The sequence below is a fragment of the Anas acuta genome, chromosome 12, assembly GCF_963932015.1.
Source record: "Anas acuta chromosome 12, bAnaAcu1.1, whole genome shotgun sequence".
Classification (NCBI taxonomy): domain Eukaryota; kingdom Metazoa; phylum Chordata; class Aves; order Anseriformes; family Anatidae; genus Anas; species Anas acuta.
The window spans coordinates 18,489,210-18,511,653 of NC_088990.1; the positions used below are offsets into that span (position 1 = coordinate 18,489,210).

The 22,444-nt window shown below is 40.9% G+C and overlaps 1 protein-coding gene across 2 annotated transcripts in view; it reads left to right on the forward strand.

The window, feature by feature from the left end:
- RFX7 (regulatory factor X7) overlaps positions 1-22,444 on the forward strand; it is a 54,544-nt gene that overhangs the window by 23,921 nt on the left and 8,179 nt on the right. For both annotated transcript variants that reach the window (XM_068696223.1, XM_068696224.1), the window contains 6 exons: positions 7,921-8,003; positions 8,782-8,904; positions 16,046-16,172; positions 18,312-18,386; positions 19,069-19,276; positions 22,143-22,438. In XM_068696223.1, the coding sequence (XP_068552324.1) occupies positions 7,921-8,003; positions 8,782-8,904; positions 16,046-16,172; positions 18,312-18,386; positions 19,069-19,276; positions 22,143-22,438 (912 nt within the window). The remainder of the gene's footprint in view (positions 1-7,920; positions 8,004-8,781; positions 8,905-16,045; positions 16,173-18,311; positions 18,387-19,068; positions 19,277-22,142; positions 22,439-22,444) is intronic.

A 22,444-nucleotide genomic window follows, 5' to 3' on the forward strand; every position in this document is an offset into this window, starting at 1 on the left:
AGAACTGTAAGACCAAAATAGACAGCTCTGGAGACTGAGAGTTGTTGTCGTGTCGTTCCTTGGCAATACTTTAAGGTACTACCTCTAAATCTCTTCAAAAGTAGTTCATGTTGCCCACCCCCCAAAAAAATGCATGGTGTAGATTTGGTACTCATTTTCCAGGGAAGTATTGCCCTCTTTCTAGCAACAGCAAGTGATTTCCCTTTGCAGAGGCTATCAGTATAGATATGACTTAGAAAGATGCCTTACTGCTTTTGTACACATGTTTTTGTTAAAAGAGGTATTATGGATTGCACAGATCAGAATCTGCAAGAAGCTAATTGTGCCTTCAGGTTCCATTGCTCTTTAGGTTGCTAATGACAATGATTATTGCTCTTGTTGTTTCCTTGAATAGTTAATTCATGGCCAGTGCCACATTTTAAGGAAGGAACTAGATTGAACTGCATGTTTGCACAAAGCCTGTCGGACGAATGCCCTGGTCTGTGAAAGTCTTGCTCATGTCATAATTGTCAGATTATTTGTTTATTTTAAATCTTGCCAGCCTCTGAAGTTGTGCACTATCTTGACTACCTTCCCAGAAGTGAGCAATGCTACAGGTCCTGTTAGTTCAGCTGTACGTTAAACAGATGCTTCATTCCTTGAAGAAAGGAAAGCCCTTGAAATACATCAAGATCACATTCCTTTGTGCAATAAAATAACAGAATCCTAGCCAGTGAGTAGAGGTAATTTCTGAGAAGCAAATATCTAGGACAAACTGAGAGGATTTGTTTGTATTTAATAGTGAGCAATAGGTTTCAGGTTTCTTTAAATCAGAGCCTGAGTTCATAAGTCTTAAGACTGGAAGGGACTGCTTATTCTGACTTCCTACCTTTGGCATTTCATCCAGAAGTACCAGCGGGTAAGATAAAAACATGACATAGACAACCATCTGGATACTATCAAATAGAATCTGTTCCGCTATATGGCTGAGCTAAATAAGAATATTCCTTGAAGTCGTGTTGTCAAAGGCTAATTCAGATGGCACTGAATTCTGTTTCCTTTAAATGTTACCTTAATTTGTCATGGTGAGAGATTTCAAGGAAGCTTTATTGTTGTTTTGCAAGCAGACTTTGGACCTGGTTTTACCTATGCTTAAAAGAATTCCTGGATGCATCCAACTACACACTATGCATAATGTCATTTTTGTCCTATTTATTCCCCAATGGCGTCTGCGGATACAAAGCAGGTGAATATAAGATCTTTCGTACATGAGCCTTCGTTTGCAAGAGGGCAAACTGCACCTGTAAAATTCTTAACACCAGCTTTTACTGCAGTGAAATAAAAGTCTGGTAGGAGTTCTTAAGTAGCATCAGAGAATGAATAAACAAGCAGCAGTTAACTTGTCACCTGCTCTTGGAAACCTGTTTTAAGAAAACGGAATTTACAGTAGGACTGTTCTTGCATTAAATTCTGCCGATTCATGAATCTAGGATACTTAAATAGAGATTCACAGTCGGTGTGAGCCAGTGTTACCATTCATCTGCATGAGTCGATGGTGATCATCCACCAGGTGTTTTTCTGAACAGTGCTCTTGCACGCAAAGCAATCTCCATAGCTTGGCTTGGGACAGAGCAGAGATTTCCTGATGGCCTGATTTTCTATTCCAGTTGCTTTCTTGTCTGTCCTGCTGATGAGTTCAGAGGAGTCCTGTCAACAGTGGAAAGGTGACTGTAGGGCAGCAAAGGTAGATCAAATGCTGTTCAGGTAGTTTGAAAAAGCAAAATCTAAGACCAGACTATTCTGGTCTTTTATTTCAAGAAACAAAAATGAAGCTGAATCATGTCAAAACAGTTTCTGCATTTTACATGCTTTTGGAAAGCTGTAAGCTGCAAGACAGAATGTAGAAGTATGTTAAGCTAAAAGGCTGTGACCTGGAGATGAATTGTTTGGAGCTTCCTTGCAGACCTATCCAGTGTTGGCCTGTAGAAGGCAGGATGAGGAGGTTTCCTTGCTGTTGGAATGCGTATGGGTTTGCCCAAATGGTCTGTGACGGGTATTTGGACCTGACCAGTACCCAGCTGCTTGCTGCAGAGTCTGAGCCCAAGGTTACAGGCAGGTCAGAACGCTTCTTTCAAGTGCACTTCCTTAGATTTGCATCAGATAGCAACGATCTCAGGGCTTCTGAATCAGTCTCATGAGGTATAAAGGGCCAGTGCTCAGCCCTTGCAGCTTTTACTGTGAAGGGGAGATCTGTGACCAGCTTTCAGTTATGTTGAGAGGTACTGGTAATGGCTTAAAGCATTTAAACTTTACCAGTTTGCTAGTAATTGTAAAAAATAAATACATAAATAAATAACAAAGATCAGACTCTGCTTGTTGCCATTTGTGTTTGGTAGCTCCAGCCACAATGTGCAGAGCAGCACATGGATGCCCTTTAGAACATAGGCTGCCTAACACAGGATAGGAAGAAAAAGGGAGAAGAAACAAAGGTGATGGCAGCTGTCTCTGCGGTGGGCAACTAGCATCAGAGGACTGCAGAAAACAGCTAGTGTAAGGGCACTAGGACTGTAAGTTTTATTTATACAAGAGACGAAAGTTATCTGCCTCTTACTTGTTACATTGCACCATTTCCATCTGACATACTGTCAGTTTCTGGAAGATCATAAGAATATTGTATGCCGTGCAATCCAAAAAAAAAGGTAATTAGCAAGAATTGTGGTGTAAACAGCCATTAAAAATTCATTATAACATCTTTTTAACTGTAGTAAACATGTCTGGAAGTCTCCTATGACTTTGCTTGTTATATTTCTTGCCACATACTAACTGAACTCTTGAACCTGCTGTAACGAAGTGTGCGCTTCATGTAGTTGCTTAGCAAGAAGGCTAAGGCTGCTTTCCTCAGTCCTCCGAAAAGAGCTGAGTGCTGGTGAGAGGTGGCTGGATCGATGGCTGTGCAAACCAAAGCTGCCAATGGCCGGAGCAGTGGCAGCGTGGGCAGCAGCAGTGAGTGCGCTGTGCTGGTGAAGCAACCTGCCTCCGTCCTGCTGCGCTCAAGGTGGGGGCTTGGCGCTTTTTGGCCCTACAGGAATCAGGCAGAAGCTCTGGGTAGCTTTGGCAGCTGTACTTGGACACTGTCAGTGCTGAGCTGCCAGGTATTTTTAGGGCTTGTTTTGGAATATTTAGCACCTGAAATACGTTTCTGCTTCTGTTCATCTCAAGCCTACAAAATATGTTTCTGAGCATCTCTTTAGAATAATAGGTTCTCTTTCAATTTAGCTATCTGCTTTCTGGTTCATTTTCCCAACAAACCATCTGACCTTGAGCAAATTATTTAACCTTTGCTTCTTGTTTCTCTCTTCACACAGTGGGGAGATGATTGCTTGACTACTCTGCTATTCTTAGTCTGGTTGTTAAATAATAGATGTTTGTTCTTTTGAAATATGACAGGTTTTAGAACCAGTCTGCCAGTATGTGCAAGTTACATTGCCATTGGCATAGCCTTTTTTACTTAGATTAGAATATAGTTATATATAAATACTCAAAATGTGGAGAGAAATACTAAGATCAGTCCATGCTCTCTAAAATAGTAGTATTGCAAAATGCTTGCAGCAGTGCCCCTGGCCTTCAGCTCATTTTCACCAGAACCTTAGGACAGAAATAACCTGTAATTCTACCTTCATTGGAGAAGTGTAAAATAAGTCAAAGTTAAATTCAGCATTCAAGAAACTGTAATTCTGGTAATTGTTGCTTAGTGTTTTTTCCCTCTATCTCATTTTAAGTTGGGCCTGACTAAATGTTTTCTTAAAAAACAAAAAACAAAACAAAACTATTCCTTGGAGTTTTCCATGGTAATCCATTCTGGCAACAATAAGATGAAATCTGAGTAACACTTGTGACCTGCCAGTGGATCAGCAGTTGGAGAAAAACAGATAGAAGGATTCAATCCGTCAAAGTCAGGAAACTTCAAGTGATATTATGTGAATCTGGAGACTCAAGTTGAAGTCTGGCTTCTCCAAGCAGGACCGTGAGTCTCATGTTTCCTGCGTTACAGATGAATTCCTTAGCTACGTTCTGCGTTGAACTGATCTTTTGTCTCTTTGTGCCATGAAAAATTTCATGTCTAGCTAGTGTCAGTATGGAACCAGATGTCAAAAAATATTTTTGATTAAAAAAAAAGTTGCTATTACTTTACAGCTGCTTATTTGCTCGAAGAAAATGCCTGTTAGAATTAAAAAGAAACTTGCTTGTGTTCCTAAGAGGTCCTTGTTCTGTATTGTTTGTAGTCAGTAAAAGGACAGAATCATTTGGACCAGATCTATATTGTTTGTATGCACAAATGGATTTCTGGTTTAATTTATTTGCTCCATATTTTGTTCATTTCTTTGGTGAACTGTCTGTCTTGGGTGACTACCAAAATGAAGAAAAACGCCAGAGACTTCTACTTCTTTATATATTACCGTAAGGCTTTCCTTGTCTGTGACTTGAGATTTCTAGTTCTTTGTCCTGTTTTTCTCTGTAAAATTACTAAAATATTTTGAATACTTGCTGTGTATTTTTTTGGTTAAATTGAAGCCAAATTGTAAGAAATAAGTATGAACGCTCCTTGCTCCCCATCTTCACAGTATCTCCTTTGTTTGATGTGGTTCCAATTACAGGAGATAAATATAATGTGTGAAGACCCAGAATAGCAGAGTGGGGCTTTGTGATGGCTTTACACCTCAGCCATACAACCAGTTTAGCGCTCTCATGCATCTTTCTAATGCAGCTTCAAGAAGTAAGGTTTATAAATAACCTTTGGAGAATTAAACATTCTTCAGCTGATTTGATAGAAACAGTTAAGGTCTGTTAACTTCAAGCAAAAAATGTACTTAGGTCCTTTTAAGTAGTGAGGAAAGATTCCCCAGACATTTTACATTCTGCATGGATATTAAAACTACTGTAGCATAAACTTTAAGTGGCTACACAAAGGGGAATTTGTCCAACATGATGCCAGCATTGCAGTTTTCCTTTTGATGCTCTGACTCTTTTCCACTCTGTTCCACGTTTCGATTTCTGCCAAACATGATATTGACCTATTTTCTTAGTGGGAAATAAGAGAAGTGTTAGTATGTTTTGTGTTGTGCTTTCTTTTCATTCATTTTCATATGTATCCAACTTAAGACAAAGTGAAATTCAGGATGCATTAACTTTTTTTTGTTTTTTTAACTTGGTCAGAGATCTGTTGTCAGTAGGCCAGCTGAAATGCTCCTCTGCTTTCCCAAATGCTTTTCTGATTGCATTAAGAATTGGAAAGTTTTGATACTTGGAGCAGTCACAGTAACAGAGAGACTACTGAATTCACTGGAGCCTTACCACTGAGAGCTGGTAGATAAGGGCTACGGTTCAGTAAGAAGTTGTACTTAATGAGGCTGTAAATAAAGTTTTGAGAGTTTTAGGAACATTCAGAGAAAACAGCCTAAGCAAAACATAATGTTCAGAATTTTTTAAGCAAAACATTGTTCCCCGAATCTATTAGCAGCGTCACATTCAGTGCCTTTGGTGCAACTTCTTCAGCTTTGAGATGTTTTTGTCTAAATAGATTCAGTCTCATTTAATAAGCTTAGCTTTATCTAATTATCACCCACGTAGGATTACCTCCAGGAACTTGCTCTGCATCCTGGCTGCGTGTTTTCTCTCCCGTTTGATGGAAGGGCCTGCCTCCCTGGGAGCTCTGCATAGCCATCGCTGCAAGCTGGGGGAGCTGTGCAGAAAGTGCAGCCTGTGGAGAAGAGTGGGTTTTAGGTGAAAGCAGAGGGAAAATGCTACTGTCTGGCTTCCTCTGCTGAGGACATGAGCGCCCTAATCCTCAACTGCCATAGCCCCAGGGATGCAGTTGCGCTGGTGAGAGTTGTTGGTTCACTGGCAACTTCTGAAAAAGGTTCTGCTACCATAATCCCATCTGATTTCTTCTCTACACGTAAATCAGGTTTTGTTTGAACGAATGCTTGTCAGAGGGGACCTGCACAGCGGTGTCTGCAGCATGGGCAGGGCCTTCGTGTGCAGCCCTTTCCTTCAGCTGGGAGACAGCAAAGTTGCTTCAGCTGCAGTGGGCGCTGAGGCTGCTTCAGTGTTTTCTGATGAAAGTCGAAAACCAGCCCTTACGCTGCAAAGTAGCACGCTAGATTTGGAAACAAGAGGTTGTTTTCCACTTCGATGTCAGAGTCATTAGGGCTTTTTTGTTTGTTTTGCAGAGGATCTCACCTGACCCATGTCTTTTGGTGATCTTTAAAACCCCTCCCAGCCCATGCTGTGATTCTCTTGATTCTAAGCACATGGAAAACAAGGAAGTCTAATAAACAAGTGGGAATTTTCTTGCAGCTGTTTCATTCCTACCTTTTCATAAATTTTTATTTTCTCTAAAACGTTTCTTTGGAGAATGATCTCAGTAGTGTTTTTTAATAAAACCATTAAACCATTATTGATGGTGGAAGGAGCACCATTGCAAATGCCATCATGTGTGCGGGGAAGGAAGAACAGAGAGAATTTTACAAAACACACCTGTTCAGAAATACCTCTTTGGATCTTTGGTGGTCTGTGCAGCATTGCCGTGTAAGCTGTTATAGATGACAGACATCAGTGTCAGCAAATCTCAGGAGTGTGTGGGGGGGTGGGGTTAAACAAAAACCTAATGTTGTGGCTTGCTGAAGCTTACACAAATAAAAGCAACAATACAGTGCCTGTTCCCTGGCTGCTGTTGGCAATGTTTCTGTGAGCTCTGAGAGTATCTGTCATAGTGCTCTGTTTATTTTATTGCAAGAGCAGCAAGGAGGAGGGGGGAGCTCACCTCTGGCTAGTTCTCTTGTTACCTTTGTGCCAGTGGAAGCGAGATACTTCTTGACTGGAATGGGTAGGGACCCCAGTTTGAAATGAAGTTCAGGATTTATTTTCCCCACTCTGTTTGTTGAAATAAACAGACAGGCTTCACTGGCTGCTGGTCCCATTCTCTTCCTTTTGGAAAAGGTTATGTTGACAGTAAGACAGCAGTAAAGGAAAACAGAATGAACTGTGATCAAAAAGCTATATTCTGAATTAAAAAGAGATTATGGTATTCTTAGCCTCTGTGCTGGTAGTGCACCTCTCACATGGGTTCTGCAGCATCTTCCAGAAAGAATCTGTGTACTTGTTGCTGCGTGGCTTTGCTCCTGCTGCTGCTGAGCAGGCTTGAATACCTTACCTCAGCTGGTGCTGCTGGTATGTCGGAGTCCATGTGGGAGATCTGGAATGACCCCAAAGTGGCTCATACCTAGCATTCACTGTTTGTATAGAGCAGGTAAAACTCCCTCTTGTGTCTGATGCTCTGCTGGTATCTTCTGGAGTAGGACTCAGGCATCGTAGGGATTCATGGGAACAGAATGGCTTATTTTCAGTAGTTGTACAATAATTCTGATTCAAAGGAAGCAAATACATCTTGTATTTAAACAACATTGAAGTCTGTGACAAAACTATTGCTGTGGTGGTGCAGGTTACAGGATCAGGACTGACATTCTGCACAGTTATAGCCTAGCTGGTTTTGATGCTTTGTTCTCAGAGGTGCTTCAAATGAGCTCTGAGAATATAATGGGGGTTTTCATGTTACGTGTCCAGTTACAAAAGTGTTCTCTTACTGTCTTTTCTCCAGATCCTGCTTTTATTGTGTATGAATTTTGTAATGGTATTGTGGAGCTGGCATTGTGGACAAGTGTTTTCTAGTGTGCAGTGGTGTACAAATAGCAAATCATAGTTCTAGGCCCAGAGTACTCACAGTAGCATTCTTTCACATAAGTATTTTTCTGTTTGAAAGTATATTAGTTTGGAATACAATGTTGGATGACAATTTTAGCTGTCAAACTCAACTCGTACTGTTTGCTCTTTCTACCCCCACCCCCTTCTTTTGTTTTTAACCAAAACACCTTTTTTATCTAGCAAGAAGTTGAGAAGTTTACAGACCTAGAGAAACTCTACCTCTACCTTCAGCTGCCTTCGGGTCCCAACAATGGAGACAAAAGGTATGTGTGTGGTAAAGGTAAGCAGCTGGTGCTGAAAACACAGCTTCCTGTGGCACTCACTTACTGAGCATGCATTTACGTGACGTGTTTGGTAGCAGAAGCTGTCTTCAAATATTAAGAACTTATTTTTTGGTGAAGATTGTTTTTAATATTTGAACTTTATTGCTCAAATACCTTGTAAATATAAACCTCCTAAAATGCAAGGCTCATCAAAGAATATCTTTTGCAGCCTAAGTGTGATCGTTCCTTCACATTTTACATAGGAAGTGATAATATAGCAACATAAATGTGATGCTGGGGGAAAGAAAGAACTAATGGTATTTCTGGTAGCATTTGTTTGATTAAAGGAAGATCTAGAAAAACAACCTGAAGATCACAACATCATGAAATTAGCATCTCTTCCCAGCAGGCTGCCTACAGGAAGCACTCTGAGCACTTGCTGAGAAAGTTGAGTATTTGCAAAGGGCGGTTGGCAGACTGAGTGGGCAGAAGCTTGAGAATGGTCAGCAAAAATAAATAAATAAATCAGGAGGCAGGCACACTCTAACCCATCACTCTGTGTGTGGCTGTGTATCAGGCAAGAACCAGAGTATGGAGTCTCTGTTGAATTGTGTACAAAAAAGGGAGATAATACTTCCGTAGCCTTAAAGAATAGCTGCACGTTTAAGGTACTGGCCTTTGTTGGCTGTCATCTTTCTGCCTGTGCAAATACAAAAACCAGAACCGAGGAGGAACTATGGAGTGAAGTCCTCATCAGAGCTGTTTCTTCTTTCACTAGTGATCAGATCTCCATGTCATCCAGCCGTGCACAGCAGATGCATGCCTTCTCTTGGATACGGAATACCTTGGAAGAGCACCCTGAGACATCCCTTCCCAAACAGGAGGTTTATGATGAATACAAGTGAGTGCTTCGGGTAGTGCTTTCTGCATAGTGCTTACAAAGTTGTAAATAGTTGTGTGACACGGGCTCTACAAGTACTCCATTGACATACATACACAAGTGCACGTGGAAGAACAAGGCCTTGTGTACTTGGGTGCTAACCTAACTGAGGCCAACTCTATTCAGTAGTTGTGCCACTGAAGATAGGACTGTGCTGGTTATTACGTTATTACGTTATTACGTGGTGCATTACGTATGCTGAAGGAAACGTGCAAGTATTTCTTAGCAAGTAAATATCAGTATGAATATTGTTTTTATATTTTGGACAGAGCGGCACAAATTAAAAGTGCCACTTGCTGTCCTAGAGTGTTTTTTGTTCTATTTATATATACGTGCACATGTAAATGACTGTCTTAACAAGGATGAAGGTCTGAATTGTTCCTCCTGGAAAGGCAGGTATTTGGCGCACAAGATCTAGTCAATGGTACCTTTCTCTCCAGAATAATACATAAGTATTGGGCTTTCCTGCAGCAAACCTGATTTCTACAAAGGCACAGTATACCTGAATATGCATGAAACCAGTAACCAAGGCCACTGAGAGTCTGTTTTGTCGAGTCTCGAAGCTATCATGTAATGAGAGCGATTAGAAGCAAGGGAGGGCGAGCTGTCTGGCAAAAGCTGGATTTGGATTCATTTACAAAATGTTCCCCATAGGGGGAAAAAAAAAAAAAAGGCCCAGATGCCTGAAGATGAATAACAGATTCCTGACCTAGTATGAATATTTCCATAATCTGAATGATTGCAATAATTTGCAGGGAGTTGAGTGCCTTCACCTCACAAATGCCTACAGGATTCAGCCCTTGGTAGTTGTTGCAGCGCTGCATTATGTGAATGCCTCCTTTTAATTAACTCTCTCTGGCAGAGTTGTTTTGCTCTGACTGAGCTGCAGCATGATGGCATTCGCTCGCCTGGGGTTGATAAACACGCAGACACCTATTTCTGAAGTCTCCCCATTGAGCCGAGCGGTGACGCAGCCTGGAAGCAGGGCCAATAGCACAGACGTGCCAGGGCAGCCAATCCCCGAGCAGGAGCTGCTCCCGCAGACACAGCAACAGCGGCAGCTGCTGTGCGGGAGAGAAATGGAAGCGTTATTCTGAAATATATTTCTTATTTAATAATTTATGGCCTGCTTCAGCAACAAATCTGCTTGGCTTCCATGCTGTGCCAAGCTGCAGATGCCCAGAAAAATCATCATCTACAGATTGTTGAGTGTGAAATTTGGATGGCTTTTGGATGTAGCTGCATCAAGTATTTGTGTATTGTATTTTTTTGCCTAACAAAATAAGGGTGGAAAGCAAATATTCAGGAAAATATCAAATGTTTGGAATCTGTTCCCTTTTGAAAGCATCTGTTCTGTTTTTAAAACATTTAGTTTCTGTGAGTGTATTTATGAGCTATTCTTGCACACCAAAGGAAGAATAGCTTTGGAGTGGGAGGTGGGGAAGAGGCGTATAAATAGATGAGTTAGTTTTGATAAGTCATTTTTCTTTACCTAGGGGCGTTAAGTCCTCTCAAATCTCACTTCTCTCTTATTTACAAGTTATAATTTCTCTCCTCTGTGTGCAAAGATAAATGTTGCATGAGCTCATAGTGAGGAAACTTGTGCACTCTGCACATAATAAATCGAAGTTAAAAGGCTTCAGAAGAGTGCTGCATCATAGCAGCGTTTCAATGCCTGCTGTAAATTTTGGTCGAAATACATTTTTTTTATATAAAAATACTGCTCTTCTGTATCACCTTTGTGTTTTTCTTTTTTCTATTGAGAGAAAAAAGAAGCTTGCAGTGCACACTGATCCAGCACTGGCAAACGTTGATAGCATTTCCAGCTCCTTCACATTTCAGTAGCCTTGCATCCCTCATCTAAGTTAACACAATGATGCTTCTTTTTGGTTTCTTACTCTTTTTAATTGTAAATTCACATCTCTAGCTAGGTAAAAGTGAATGAGTATATCACTTATTTTACCCCCTTCAAAAGGGAGATAAATGCATCGTAATATGAGCCAGTAGCACTTGGGACGGTTGAGAGCTTGCAGCTGAATTTCAGAAAGGAGGTAAATGAGAGCTATTTCACCTCTCTTGTTGGCACCGCAATACCACTTGCACTGACAGAATATGCTGTGCTGTAAGAAGCTGTGTTCCAGTGCACGTGGTGTTTCTGCCAGCTTCCTTTGGAAGTTATAGGGGAATACAGTCTGGAATGTATTATTAGGACTCATGGTGAGCTGCCTAATCTCTTCTGTAGCCTGAAGAGAATAGTTGCTGCTTCCCATCAAATAAATCCTTTCAGTGTTTTCTCGTCAGTCACTTTTACTTACATATCTTTGCTTTATTAGTAAACACCCTTCTGGAGGCTGCCAGGTGTAGATTAAGCTGAGTTTAGAGGATTAAGATTTCAAGTCTGGCAGTACTTACACAGAAAAAAAAATCCTTGTTTGTCCACAAAATGATTTTTGAGCCTTCAGTAAGCACTTTGGTCCTTTTGCTGCTACTGCAATGATGCAAGAAAAGGAAGTTATGTTGTTCATATTTAAGCTTGGTGCCCTGAAGATTCACTTAATACACTTTAATATAGGTTAGGAGGTCTCTGAGTGAGCTTGTATCTCTTATCTGGTCTGTAAATCATTAATCCTTGATTTACTGGCTGCTGGGCCACTTGATGCATAGGTTGTGTGTGTTAAAGTGTTAAAGATGTTAACTAGCAAGTGGAAGAAGACTACTGAAAAGCTGGAACAGAAGAGGGCAGTGGGTACAGGACTACCATGGACATATGGACAAATTAAAGATGTGAGATTCATGCTAATCTTGTTTGATAGCTTTTAACCAGTGTTTTACTTAAAAACTCCCTGATAGGAACTTCATGGGACCTGTTGTGTTGTCAAGTCTTCTGTTGTAACTGAGTAACTATGTATTTCTTTTAAAAGCTGATCAAACTCCCATCTAAAGCAACTGTTTCCTGGCTTTGTTACTAGTCCTAAGAATCTGATACGGAATTCTGTTTCTTTGATGGTTTTCAGACATCTCTATTCCATCCTATGTGATTTCTAGGACTTCTTTGCCAGCATTGTTCGTTAGCTTAAGCCTGCCTCTTCCTAAGGTTTTGTTCTAACCCGTTTTTTAGAAATCAGTTATTTCGGGTGGATTGGATAAGCCAAGATCTTTGTTTCGTTTCATGCAATAGGTTCTTTACTACTATTCATAGTGGTTCTTTCTGCACCCATCTTGTGTTGAGTTCAGCTTTCTTGAACAGGGTATGCAGAATATGTACGATGTTCTCTGTGGGATTTAGCCTGTGCGTACAGTGACAGAAAAATTCTCATCTAGTAATGCTGCTGTTTTACTCTAAGATTGTATCCACCTTGTTATCAGCTGCTATGGATATATCATAATTAACAACAGGATGACTAACATATCCATTTTATCTTCCGCTGCATTCAGTCGATGAGTGCCTACTTCACAGCAGCAGCACTTGTTAATTCTTGTGCATTAGTTTGCATCTCGAGCTATTTAATTCCATCTTTTTTTCTATTCTTGTCTTTTCAGTTTTTCCATGTAACACCCCAGTCATTTTGTTTCAGTGATGCCTCCAGAATCAGATGGTTTTGCCACATTTTTTTCTGACAATTTAATACAATATTAAGTAAGGAAGACAGATTTTGAGGAACTGTGCGTAGCTTTCCTCTGAGCCTTCTGTCTCAGTGTAATCCATTACCTCCGTTTTATCCAGTTCTTTGCCCAGGAAGCTAGTTAAGCTGGGCTGTGTAGCCTGACCATCCTTGTTGGCTTGTAGTTGGTTAATCTTTTTTGTGGTCTAATTCAAGCGCACTCCCGTTGTATTTTCTGTCTTGAGTACATGTAATTTGAAAATGGACTTCCCTTGCCAAATTTACTGTGTAGGTGCGCTCTGTACAAAGGAACATAAGCAGTCGTGCACCCATTGTCACTCCTGTCTCTTTGTAGACCTTCCCTCCCCCATCTGTTTCCCACCCACCCTTCAAATAAGCAAAAGAGCTCCTGGGCTCAGCGATGTACCAAGAGTGCAAGTAGCAGAGAGAAGAGCTTCAGGGAAGAGACTCCTGGTATGTCTTGTCAAGTCAATGAGAGATCGCAGATGGACATGTAGGATTCTCAGCCAAGCCAGGAGGAGGAGGGGCCATATGGAAGGATCTGTCTGAAAACTGAAATTACAGGATGATAATAAGAGCTCGGAAATCACAAGCTTGCAGGAGCTGCCAGCATGGATTCAGGGGGACCATATAACTGGACACTTGGTGCTGCTAGCAAGTAATTGTCTTGAAACAGATGTGCTTGACTTGAGGAACTGATTTTTTTTTTTCTTTTTTCTTTCTTTTTTTTTTTTTTTGGAGAGGGAATAATTTTATCTCTGAAGTTGATTGATTGATAGGTTCCTAATTGTGTTGTTTTGCTATTTTAGTTTTTTTTGTTTTGTTTTGCTGACATTATTGAGTTTCAGTCAAAAATACTGCTGACTGCAGCAGAGAAATTCAGAGAGCCCCCCCTTTACATGGTGGTTGAGACTTCAAGCCCTGTAATCAGCATTAGAAAGTGACAAAGACCCACCTTTTAGGATTTTTCAGAGGGAAGTTAAAATCCAGTGGAGTCTGGTAAGACTTGAGATAAAAAAGCACAGAGACATGTCTAGAACAGCATTATGCATGAAGCAGCCTCTGATTCCTAAGAGGGTGCAGCAAGGCTGGAGAAGCATTCCTTTGTATTAACTTCAAAGGGACAAATCCAGAATCCAGAGAGTGTGACTGACGTGCAGTGAAATGAATTTTGTTGGTATATAAATCAGGTAAAAATTTTCCTGATGTCTGATACAGAAACATCAAGTAGTTGGAGGGAACCTCTGGAGGTTACCAGGTCCAACCCCTCATTCAGAGCAGGGCCAGCTTTTGACATTCTGTGATGGTGCCTTATCCAGACCATTTATGAATGAAGGAAATGAAGCACTGGAATGGGAACCTGAAGAGGGTGTGAAATCTTTCTGCCTGTTTTTAGGACCTGACTGGGCAAAGCCAAGCAGCCTGGTTTTGACCTCAAAGCTGAGCCTCTTGTGGGCTGGTGTTTAGACTGAAGTCTAAAAGGGTGCTACCAAGTGCCATTCCCACTCTAACTAATCTGTGATGCTGTGCCTCCAAAGGTGGGGCTTCCAGTGTCCAGCAGCTCCTGTTCCTGTGGTCTGTCCACTTTCATTGGGAATGTGTTGGGGGTGTTGAGTCCCATCCCCTCGCTTCCTTTTAAATAAAGAAGAAAAATGTGAGAGTTGTCACGAGAATGGGCTGAAAGTTTTGGTAAGACTGGCTCCTCTGCACTACACTGCATTTCCTTCTTCATTTTGGAAGGAGAAACAAAGGTCTTTTATTTCTGTCCCATGGATAATAGCAGTCTACACAAGTTTGCAGACAGAGCTGGGGAAAGTAAGGGCACACAAGCTCAATGGAAGAATGGTAGAACCAAATAGAAAAACCTTGCTGTTTATCATCAAAATCATAACATTTGTGGCACTGCTTTGCAAATGGAGGATACCTACATACAGCCAAGGTAAAAGCAGCATATACCTGCTCTGTAATAACTAATATTTTTACAGAGAAAATAAATGCAGTGGAAATACCTCAAAAATATCTCTCTGTGTAGCTACAGTTTTCAGAGAAGGCTGTTTGTCTGGACTCCTTGGATGCAGGTGTCATTGCTGATTGTGACTGGTTTTACCATGTGATGCTGGGAATTCAACCTCTGTTTCAGGAGTGCTGCTTTTTGTTTTCTTCCTTGATGAACAGAGATTTGTTTGCCTGCATGTACCCAAGTTAGAGTAGTGAGCAGTGTAGCGTGTGAAGTGATTGTCTTGATGCTCTCTGCTATGATGCCCACGCAGAGTTGTGTACAGTCACCTCTTCTGTTCAGAGACAGCTTGGTTCTGTGTATTGCTGGTAGGGCTGCCCACAGGAAAGGAGCTATTGCTATGGTGCTGACTCTGTGACCGTAGGAAGTCTGAAAGAGAACGCTTTACCGGTATGCTTTTGGGCCTGAGCATGTCAACAGCTGTGAAATACTACGGTGCTCTTGAACAAAAGGCAATAAATATGTAGTAGCGTTGGTGTCTTTGTGCAGCCTCAAGCACTTGCTGCGTAGCTGAGCGTTCCAGAGCAGGTTGTTTTTCTCCTTTGCTTTCACGTGATTGTGATTTCTCAGAATGTTCACGCTTGGCAGTGTAATCAACAATTCTTGCTCTCTGCTTTAAGGAGATATTTTTCTAAATACCTCAGGTGTTGAAACAAAATTCCTTCTGGTGTTCTTGAGAACTGAAGACAGATAATGGTACCCATTTTACTAGAAAGTAAATTTAGCAAAATGAATAGCTTCTGTTGCTTCTTTTCCTGTGTCATCAACTTGTTTACTCAGTTGTGCGAAGATTAGCAGATCTACATTTGTAGATGCATTAGAAATCTGTGAATTTAGGGCTGGTAATTCATGTAAGGATATCTATAATTAAGCAGATCTTATAGTTCACTGTAGGCAAACAGTTGCTAGGAGGACTAGGTCCTCAATACCTGTTTGTGTCACACCTATAAAGGTGAAGCTGGTTCCATGGGAAGCTACGCCTCATGAAAATCTGTTTGCTAAGTTGTCTCAAGTTGCAGCTGTGCAGGCAGACAAATCTCGGACCTGCTGCTTTTCAAATATTCCAATAGGACTTCAGGCCTTCCCACACTCAAGCCGTACCTCTGGCTAGAGAATGTCACTGCTAAGTCCTACAATAAGGGAATTGAAACGTAATAGCTTCAAACTAAGTTGTGGAGTGAATCTTAACTGTGCTCTAGTTAATGCCACTACTTGTTAAATCTCCACATGACTTGTCTTTGAACTCAGTAGAGAACAAGGCAAAAACGATGGTATTAATAGCTCTGTGTATACATTTTTTATGTATTCAGTTCGTTGTGGATTGCTTCATTAATGTTATATGTGGTTCTAAATATGGATGGGTTTGAGTGTTTTCTTTTTGAAAACCTTTGGAGTCTAGCATGCAGGCTGGCCTTTTGTATTAACTTTGATTCCATTCACGTTTTATTTCTCTTTGTTGCAGGAGCTATTGTGACAATCTTGGCTATCACCCATTAAGTGCTGCTGACTTCGGAAAGATCATGAAAAATGTCTTTCCGAATATGAAGGCCCGTCGTCTAGGCACAAGAGGCAAATCAAAATATCCTTTGCTAGAACACTTCTCAGTAACTTCTTCTGCAATTGCCTGGAGAACATCTGCTGTTACAGCTCAACTACCAGCTAAATTTAGAAGTAATGTTAAATAAAATATGCAGACACTTTCCCAAAAATCTTTAAAGATTATTAAATGCTATAGTGTTAAGTTGCAAGATACCACTTAAGAAACAAGATAGTAAATTTAGGTTACACTGTCTTTCTGGGAAGCTTAGTTGTCACAACAGTGAGGAACCAAAAAAGCCTTATCACATAGTGTGAAGAAGAATATTGAAGCAGAGGAACTTGCCTCACGTACATACAATAGTATTTTATTAGCAGTTAAGATTATCAAAACATCTCTTGCTTCATTATATACTTGTGCACACCAGTACTTTAAAAGTTAGTTGTAAAGCCACAGATCCTTCTTAAGAGGTGCTACAAATCTCTCATAAAACTGCAGCTCCTCAATCCACTTTTTCAATTGTTTGAAAGAGAAAAGGGGATTACTGAGAAGCAGTCAAAAAGCTGATTATAGACTTGGAAGTCACTTATTGATGGCTTGTCCTGCAGGGGTGAGGGGAACAGGCTGCTTCCTTCGCTGCATGGTGCATACTTCCTGAGACGGAAAAGACAATTCAGAGCAAGTGCTAGGATGAGAAGCGATGTCTCTCTCCATTGACTGTGGTCTCATTCCCTGTGCCCACAACTGGAGTCCACTTCTTTCCCTTCTTGCCTGTGGTAGAGAAATTCACTCTCCCGAAGGGTATGCAAAAATACTGTCCTGTTTAGCTGTAACTTAAAGCAGAGCCTGAAGTATACAGCAAATTGACCTTGTCATAGTGTAGGTAAAGATACTGTTACAGGCATAAGTATGGACAGTTAAATGTTGAGACAGAGTAGTTTATCAGCTAACAGGCAGCCGCTACGAACAAGTCAGGGCAAGTACTATGTAAAAGAGTCAGCTTATATCACTGGTGGTTCTGCTGTTTCAGTTTAGGGACAAGAAGCACTGCTGGGAAAGAAGTGCAGTAATCAAATCAAAAGGCTACAAGGATGTAAATTTTTCTCAGGCTTTTCTGAGATGAAGCTATGGTTTGTATTTATTGCACAGGTAACTGCTTCTGTCTAGCAAGCTGAGGTATTCCATTAAAAACCAGAAACTGTTACTGATTTTCAAAGTAAGTAGTTTCATCTGCAAGAATTTAGTCTTTTCCAAGTTGAGAATTGCACTTTCCCTTGAGAATCTTTGGAAACTGCCATGAAGCAACCTACTGCCTTCTGTGTCCCACAGGGCCAGCTCTTGCTCCATCAGTGTGTTGCTCTGATGCAGTGGATAGGTTGAGCTACTGCAGAAAGTGAGGATGGGTTTTAAAGGGTGAAAGACCTCAAGGAGGTTGTACGTTCTAATTAAAAAACAATCAAAAGAACTAGCTGTAATGATACGGACTCACTGTAATACTGTCTTTTGCCAAGGTTTTACTATAAGCATGGTAAGCAAAGAGAATTAATGCTAGCGGGCAGCCCAGGATTATTTGTCGTCTTCAGAGGGAACCAAAAAAAAACACACATAATTGTACATGAAGAAATTATGTCCATTAAATTTTTCATTAAGTACAGTGTTGGATTATCTAGTAATGGAGTCCAAAACTTAATAGCAGCATTCTGGATGGAGCTAGACAAATTTTAAGGAAGAAATTATATGATGTAATTATAGCTTGACAGGATTGTCTTTCGGTTCTGTTTCCTAAGTTTCTAATTCAGAATGATTAAAATATGACTTTATTTCACACTTGCCTTAATACCTAACCACCCTACATTTAATTTACTGTAGTTATGCTTCCTCCACGTTAGTGTAAGAAAATGTAAACTCTGTGGTCTAGGGAAGAGAAATACACATTTAGAGAAAATGAAAAATCGGTGATTTTGACAAGGATTTGCTCATCATAGAGAAGAGAACACTGTATGTGAACTTTTAGGCTTTGGATTCTGGGCTGTTGTGAGGTTATGTTTAATGACACTGAATTTGAGAGCTGTTGCTGAGTTTGAGTATAAAGTTTATGAGAGGTATAGGAGGAATTACTGCCCGTCCTCCCTACATGCCACCTAACAAGCAGAGATGATGTAGACCTTAATTCTTGATCACATATTGCTACAGTGGACTGAGGAAGAAGGCTTTTGTTCATATGCCAACACTGCCCAACCTTGACTTTCATAAAACTGGAGATGGGGTATGTTATATACTTCTACATATTTGTGCAAATTAACATTTATTATGTTACTTTTACTGTCTTAAGTTTTTCTTACTATCTTAAGTTTTCCAAGCAAATTGAAGAGTTGTGTGGTTTTTAAGAATTTCTTTATGATGCTCAGCTTCTAAAACATTGTGTGTTTGTTTTCTATAAAAATCTAGAAAGAATTGTAGTACTAGTATAAAAAAAAAAAATACATCAGAGGTGAAGCAGAATTCCACAGTACTGCTACCTACAAGGTGTGTGTATATATGTATTTAACTCTGATCCTGTTTTGGCTTTACTGTATATTGATAATAATAATTCAACATTAGAGGAGAATCCCCTGGGAAAGAAGCAGTTCTGGGGAACAATGGCTGCTGCGGTGACAAGACTCTGGTTGCAAGGAGGATCAACTGTAGGTGGTCTGAATGTTGGGATTCTTGCTTTGATTTTCTTCCAGAAGCAGCAATTCCACATGGTACCTTGGGAAACAAGCAGTAGCATATAATGTTTAGTAGCATGGATGTTGTGGTCTCATTCTCCCAATTTCATGAAAAACTGTGAACATCCGTATTCAGCTTGCTGTGTGCTTTTGATCATCGTTTGCTCTGTGTTCTTGTGTTCACTCCTTTGTGGCCTTTAATAACGAAAGTAACCATTCCTTCTTTGTTTGTTGTAGTTGGATGGGACAGAGCCGTCTGGGCAGCTACAAAGTGCCGATGAGGAAGTTGTCTCTGCGGCCTGCCGGCTTGTTTGCGAATGGGCCCAGAAAGTGCTAAGCCAGCCTTTTGATACAGTCCTGGAATTGGCTCGTTTCCTTGTAAAAAGTCACTACATCGGCACCAAGTCAATGGCAGCTTTAACAGTAATGGCAGGGGCACCAGCAGGTAATGAGTTAACTTCATTCTGAATTGATGAAATGGGGGGTATTTTTTCTGAGAGTAAAGCATTTTAAGTCAGAGCGATTTCTTTTAATCTTAATCTGGGGTGACCAAGAGGAGTGAGGTGTCTGGACAGCTCTGGACCTTTAGGGATCGATTGGGTTTGTCTCCCCTCCTTTGAGTAGGAACGTGTCCCACTTCAGACCTTGGCATTTTAGTCCTCTCCAACAGATGTTAGCTGAACCAGACTGATTTCAGTCTGCATTGCTTCAAATTATTTTATTGAAAGTAGTCTGGGTAGGAAGATTTGAAAATAAGCAGTGGCTTCAGGTTTAGTTTGTGATGGTAACCTTTTGTTTGCCTGACAACTTCTTGCTGCAGTTTAGATTTGTGTTAATGGTCGCGTAAGGACTGGGTATAAAAATGTCTGGTACAATAGAGTTGTGCTTCTTGAGAACTGCTTGCTGCCTGAGGGAAAGGGAAAGGGAAGGGAAGTGGGGGAAGAGAAACCTCAGCTGGTCTTAAAGCTACTACGTAATCACAGTCGGTGTGAAGTGTGGGGCTGGTCACTGAAGAGACTTCAGCAATTTCTCTAGAAGTCCTTACAGTTGAGTAAACAATTCAGCAACAGAAATTGAAGCAAGAAATCCTCTGTCAAGGAAATTAGTAATGATACAATTTGAGTGGTCTTGTTCAAGTTGGTTTCCTAGCTTATATTCTCTGAGGTAATGAAAGGTAGGCGTTCATGCATGGTGGGAAGCAGTCAGGATGTGGGGCTTCCAGTCCATCTTGGCCGTTCAGGTCAAAAACCCCTGCACAGAAGGCAGGGATGTGTGCGTGGTGCTGTCATGAGCTGACTGGTGATTCCTGGGACACGGCCTGCAGTGATTGCCTGCGGCACTTGCATGGACACCTGTCTCCCCAGACTCTTTCCAAGGTCTTCTCCAATTCCTCTGATGAGGACCCTGGTCTTACAAAGCACTCAAAGGCAGGGTTAACTTGAAGCATGTGAGTAATTGTACTGAGCTGTACTATACTAGATCAGGATTTGGGTGCCCTGACAGTGGGGGTTTGTAGGCACGCTGCTGGTGTAGCTGTGTTTGTTTGATGACTTGTCCTCATTTGGAAACAATTGTCCGTCTTAATTTTCTCTCCCGAGCAGATTTTCTTACAGGCATTTCTGGTATGTCAGATGCAAATTTTCCTGAGATGTTTGATCTGTGTCAGGTAGTAAAAGTGTGTCAGCTGTTGTTTTTGTAGATTATACTAGAGATAATGGTTTGAGGGGCACTGAGAGGGACTGGAGAGCCCCCTCCAGAGGCAGTTTGTGTAACTGGGATTCCAGCACTTGATGTCAGATCTTTGTTAAGGATCAAGGTAAAGAGGAGAGTTACTTTGTATTTCACTACATCTCAGAGAAATGGATTTCAAATTCACGCATTTCAAATAGAAACTGGTGGTCAAGGCTGAAGACGGGGGTGATCCCCTTCTGGATCCCCTTACTTCCTTGAGGAGAAGGTGGTGTTTCCAGGACAAAGGTGGTTATTTCCAATGCATGCCTGTGGAGCTCGGGTACTCATTTCAGGAGAGGTTCTATGGTCTGGCATGGTAAATAAGATATTCATTCCCATTCCTCTTTATCATGAGGAACTACAGCGTCTCTGTGTACTAACTGGTAGGGAAAAAAAGAAAGCTTTTTTTTTTTTTGAGGTAAAATTGTGGTGTTATTTTCCTGACAAACATTACTTGCTTTCGGTATTCAGACCACATAGGTCACTTATTTTCCAGTAATAGCAATATATTTGCGTGTTTCACTGCTCTGTGAAGAAGGAATTGAACACTTAACTTGGAGACGTGTTGTAGAGTTCAGGCTCTTGTGGTCCATGCAGGCTGTTGCTCAAAGGACGGGCTCTCAGAAGACGGTGTTTGAGCTTATACTGGGGATCTAAACCCAAATTACTGCCCTTAAATGGTGATGAGTGATTTATAATCGAGTTCTTTTAAAGTAACGGAGAAGCCTATGGAAATATAAATGAAACTGGTAAAGCATATTTAGAAGGGCAATTCAAGAGAATTGGGCCATCCTTGAGAGAGTGTGCTTATCCTTTGGACTGTTAATGAATGAAAGGTCATAGATGCAACGTGATTTTGTAACAGGAATTGGTACCAGCTGCACAGACAAGACCAACTCCATAGTGTTCTCCTTGGAAGCACCATTGCTTGCTTGTGATTAGCAAAGGCATTGTCTCCAGAAAATAAATATATATATATATCATTCTAATTCTATCATTTTTCACCTTTTTCCTTCTTTTGTTTTATTTTCCTCCCTTGTCACTACTCTTCTTGCCCTTCTTTCACTGCTGTCCATGATCACGTGCTGGTTGCAGTCCATTCTGACATTACATGTACGTAGTATCTGTTCAGAGCTGCTCCTCTGTGACACAGACCCACAGCTTTCTGGAAAGATTTTTCATTTTTAAAACTGCTTTCAAGATAGGTAACAACAAAAACATGGTAGATGATGGATTTTAAAGATTCCTCTGCAATATATCCACTGCCCTCTACTGTCAGTTAAATTAATTGCATTGTTTTTAGATGTAATTCAAAATATGTAGCTTGGGGTTATGAGAAAGAAGATGCCAATACATAAAATTTATCAGCTAGTGGCCAGCTTGCCTAACAGATAGGAGTTTAGACACAGATACGGAAAGAAACTGAAACACTGAATAGATTCGAGCATGCACAAATAGATGAGGTGTTCCCTGAATGGTTGTGGAGATGCCTGCTATGTATCTGCAGTTGGATACAGAAGTGGCACTACAACAGACTGTGTATGTGTTGTTATAATTCATTCTTCTTCTTCTGTGTTCAGGAATAAAAGGGATCCCCCAGCCCTCAGCTTTTATGCCTACTGCTGAAAGCAATTCCTTTCAACCACAAGTGAAAACTCTGTCATCTCCTGTTGATGCCAAGCAGCAGCTGCAGCGTAAGATCCAGAAGAAGCAGCAAGAACAGAAACTGCAGTCTCCTTTGCCAGGAGAGTCTCCAGCAAAGAAAACGGAAGGCACTGCAACCAATGGTGTGACGAGTATATCTAATGGAAGCCCTGCAATTCTGTCTCCTCAGCCCATTGGTATTGTTGTGGCAGCTGTCCCCAGCCCGATACCGGTAATC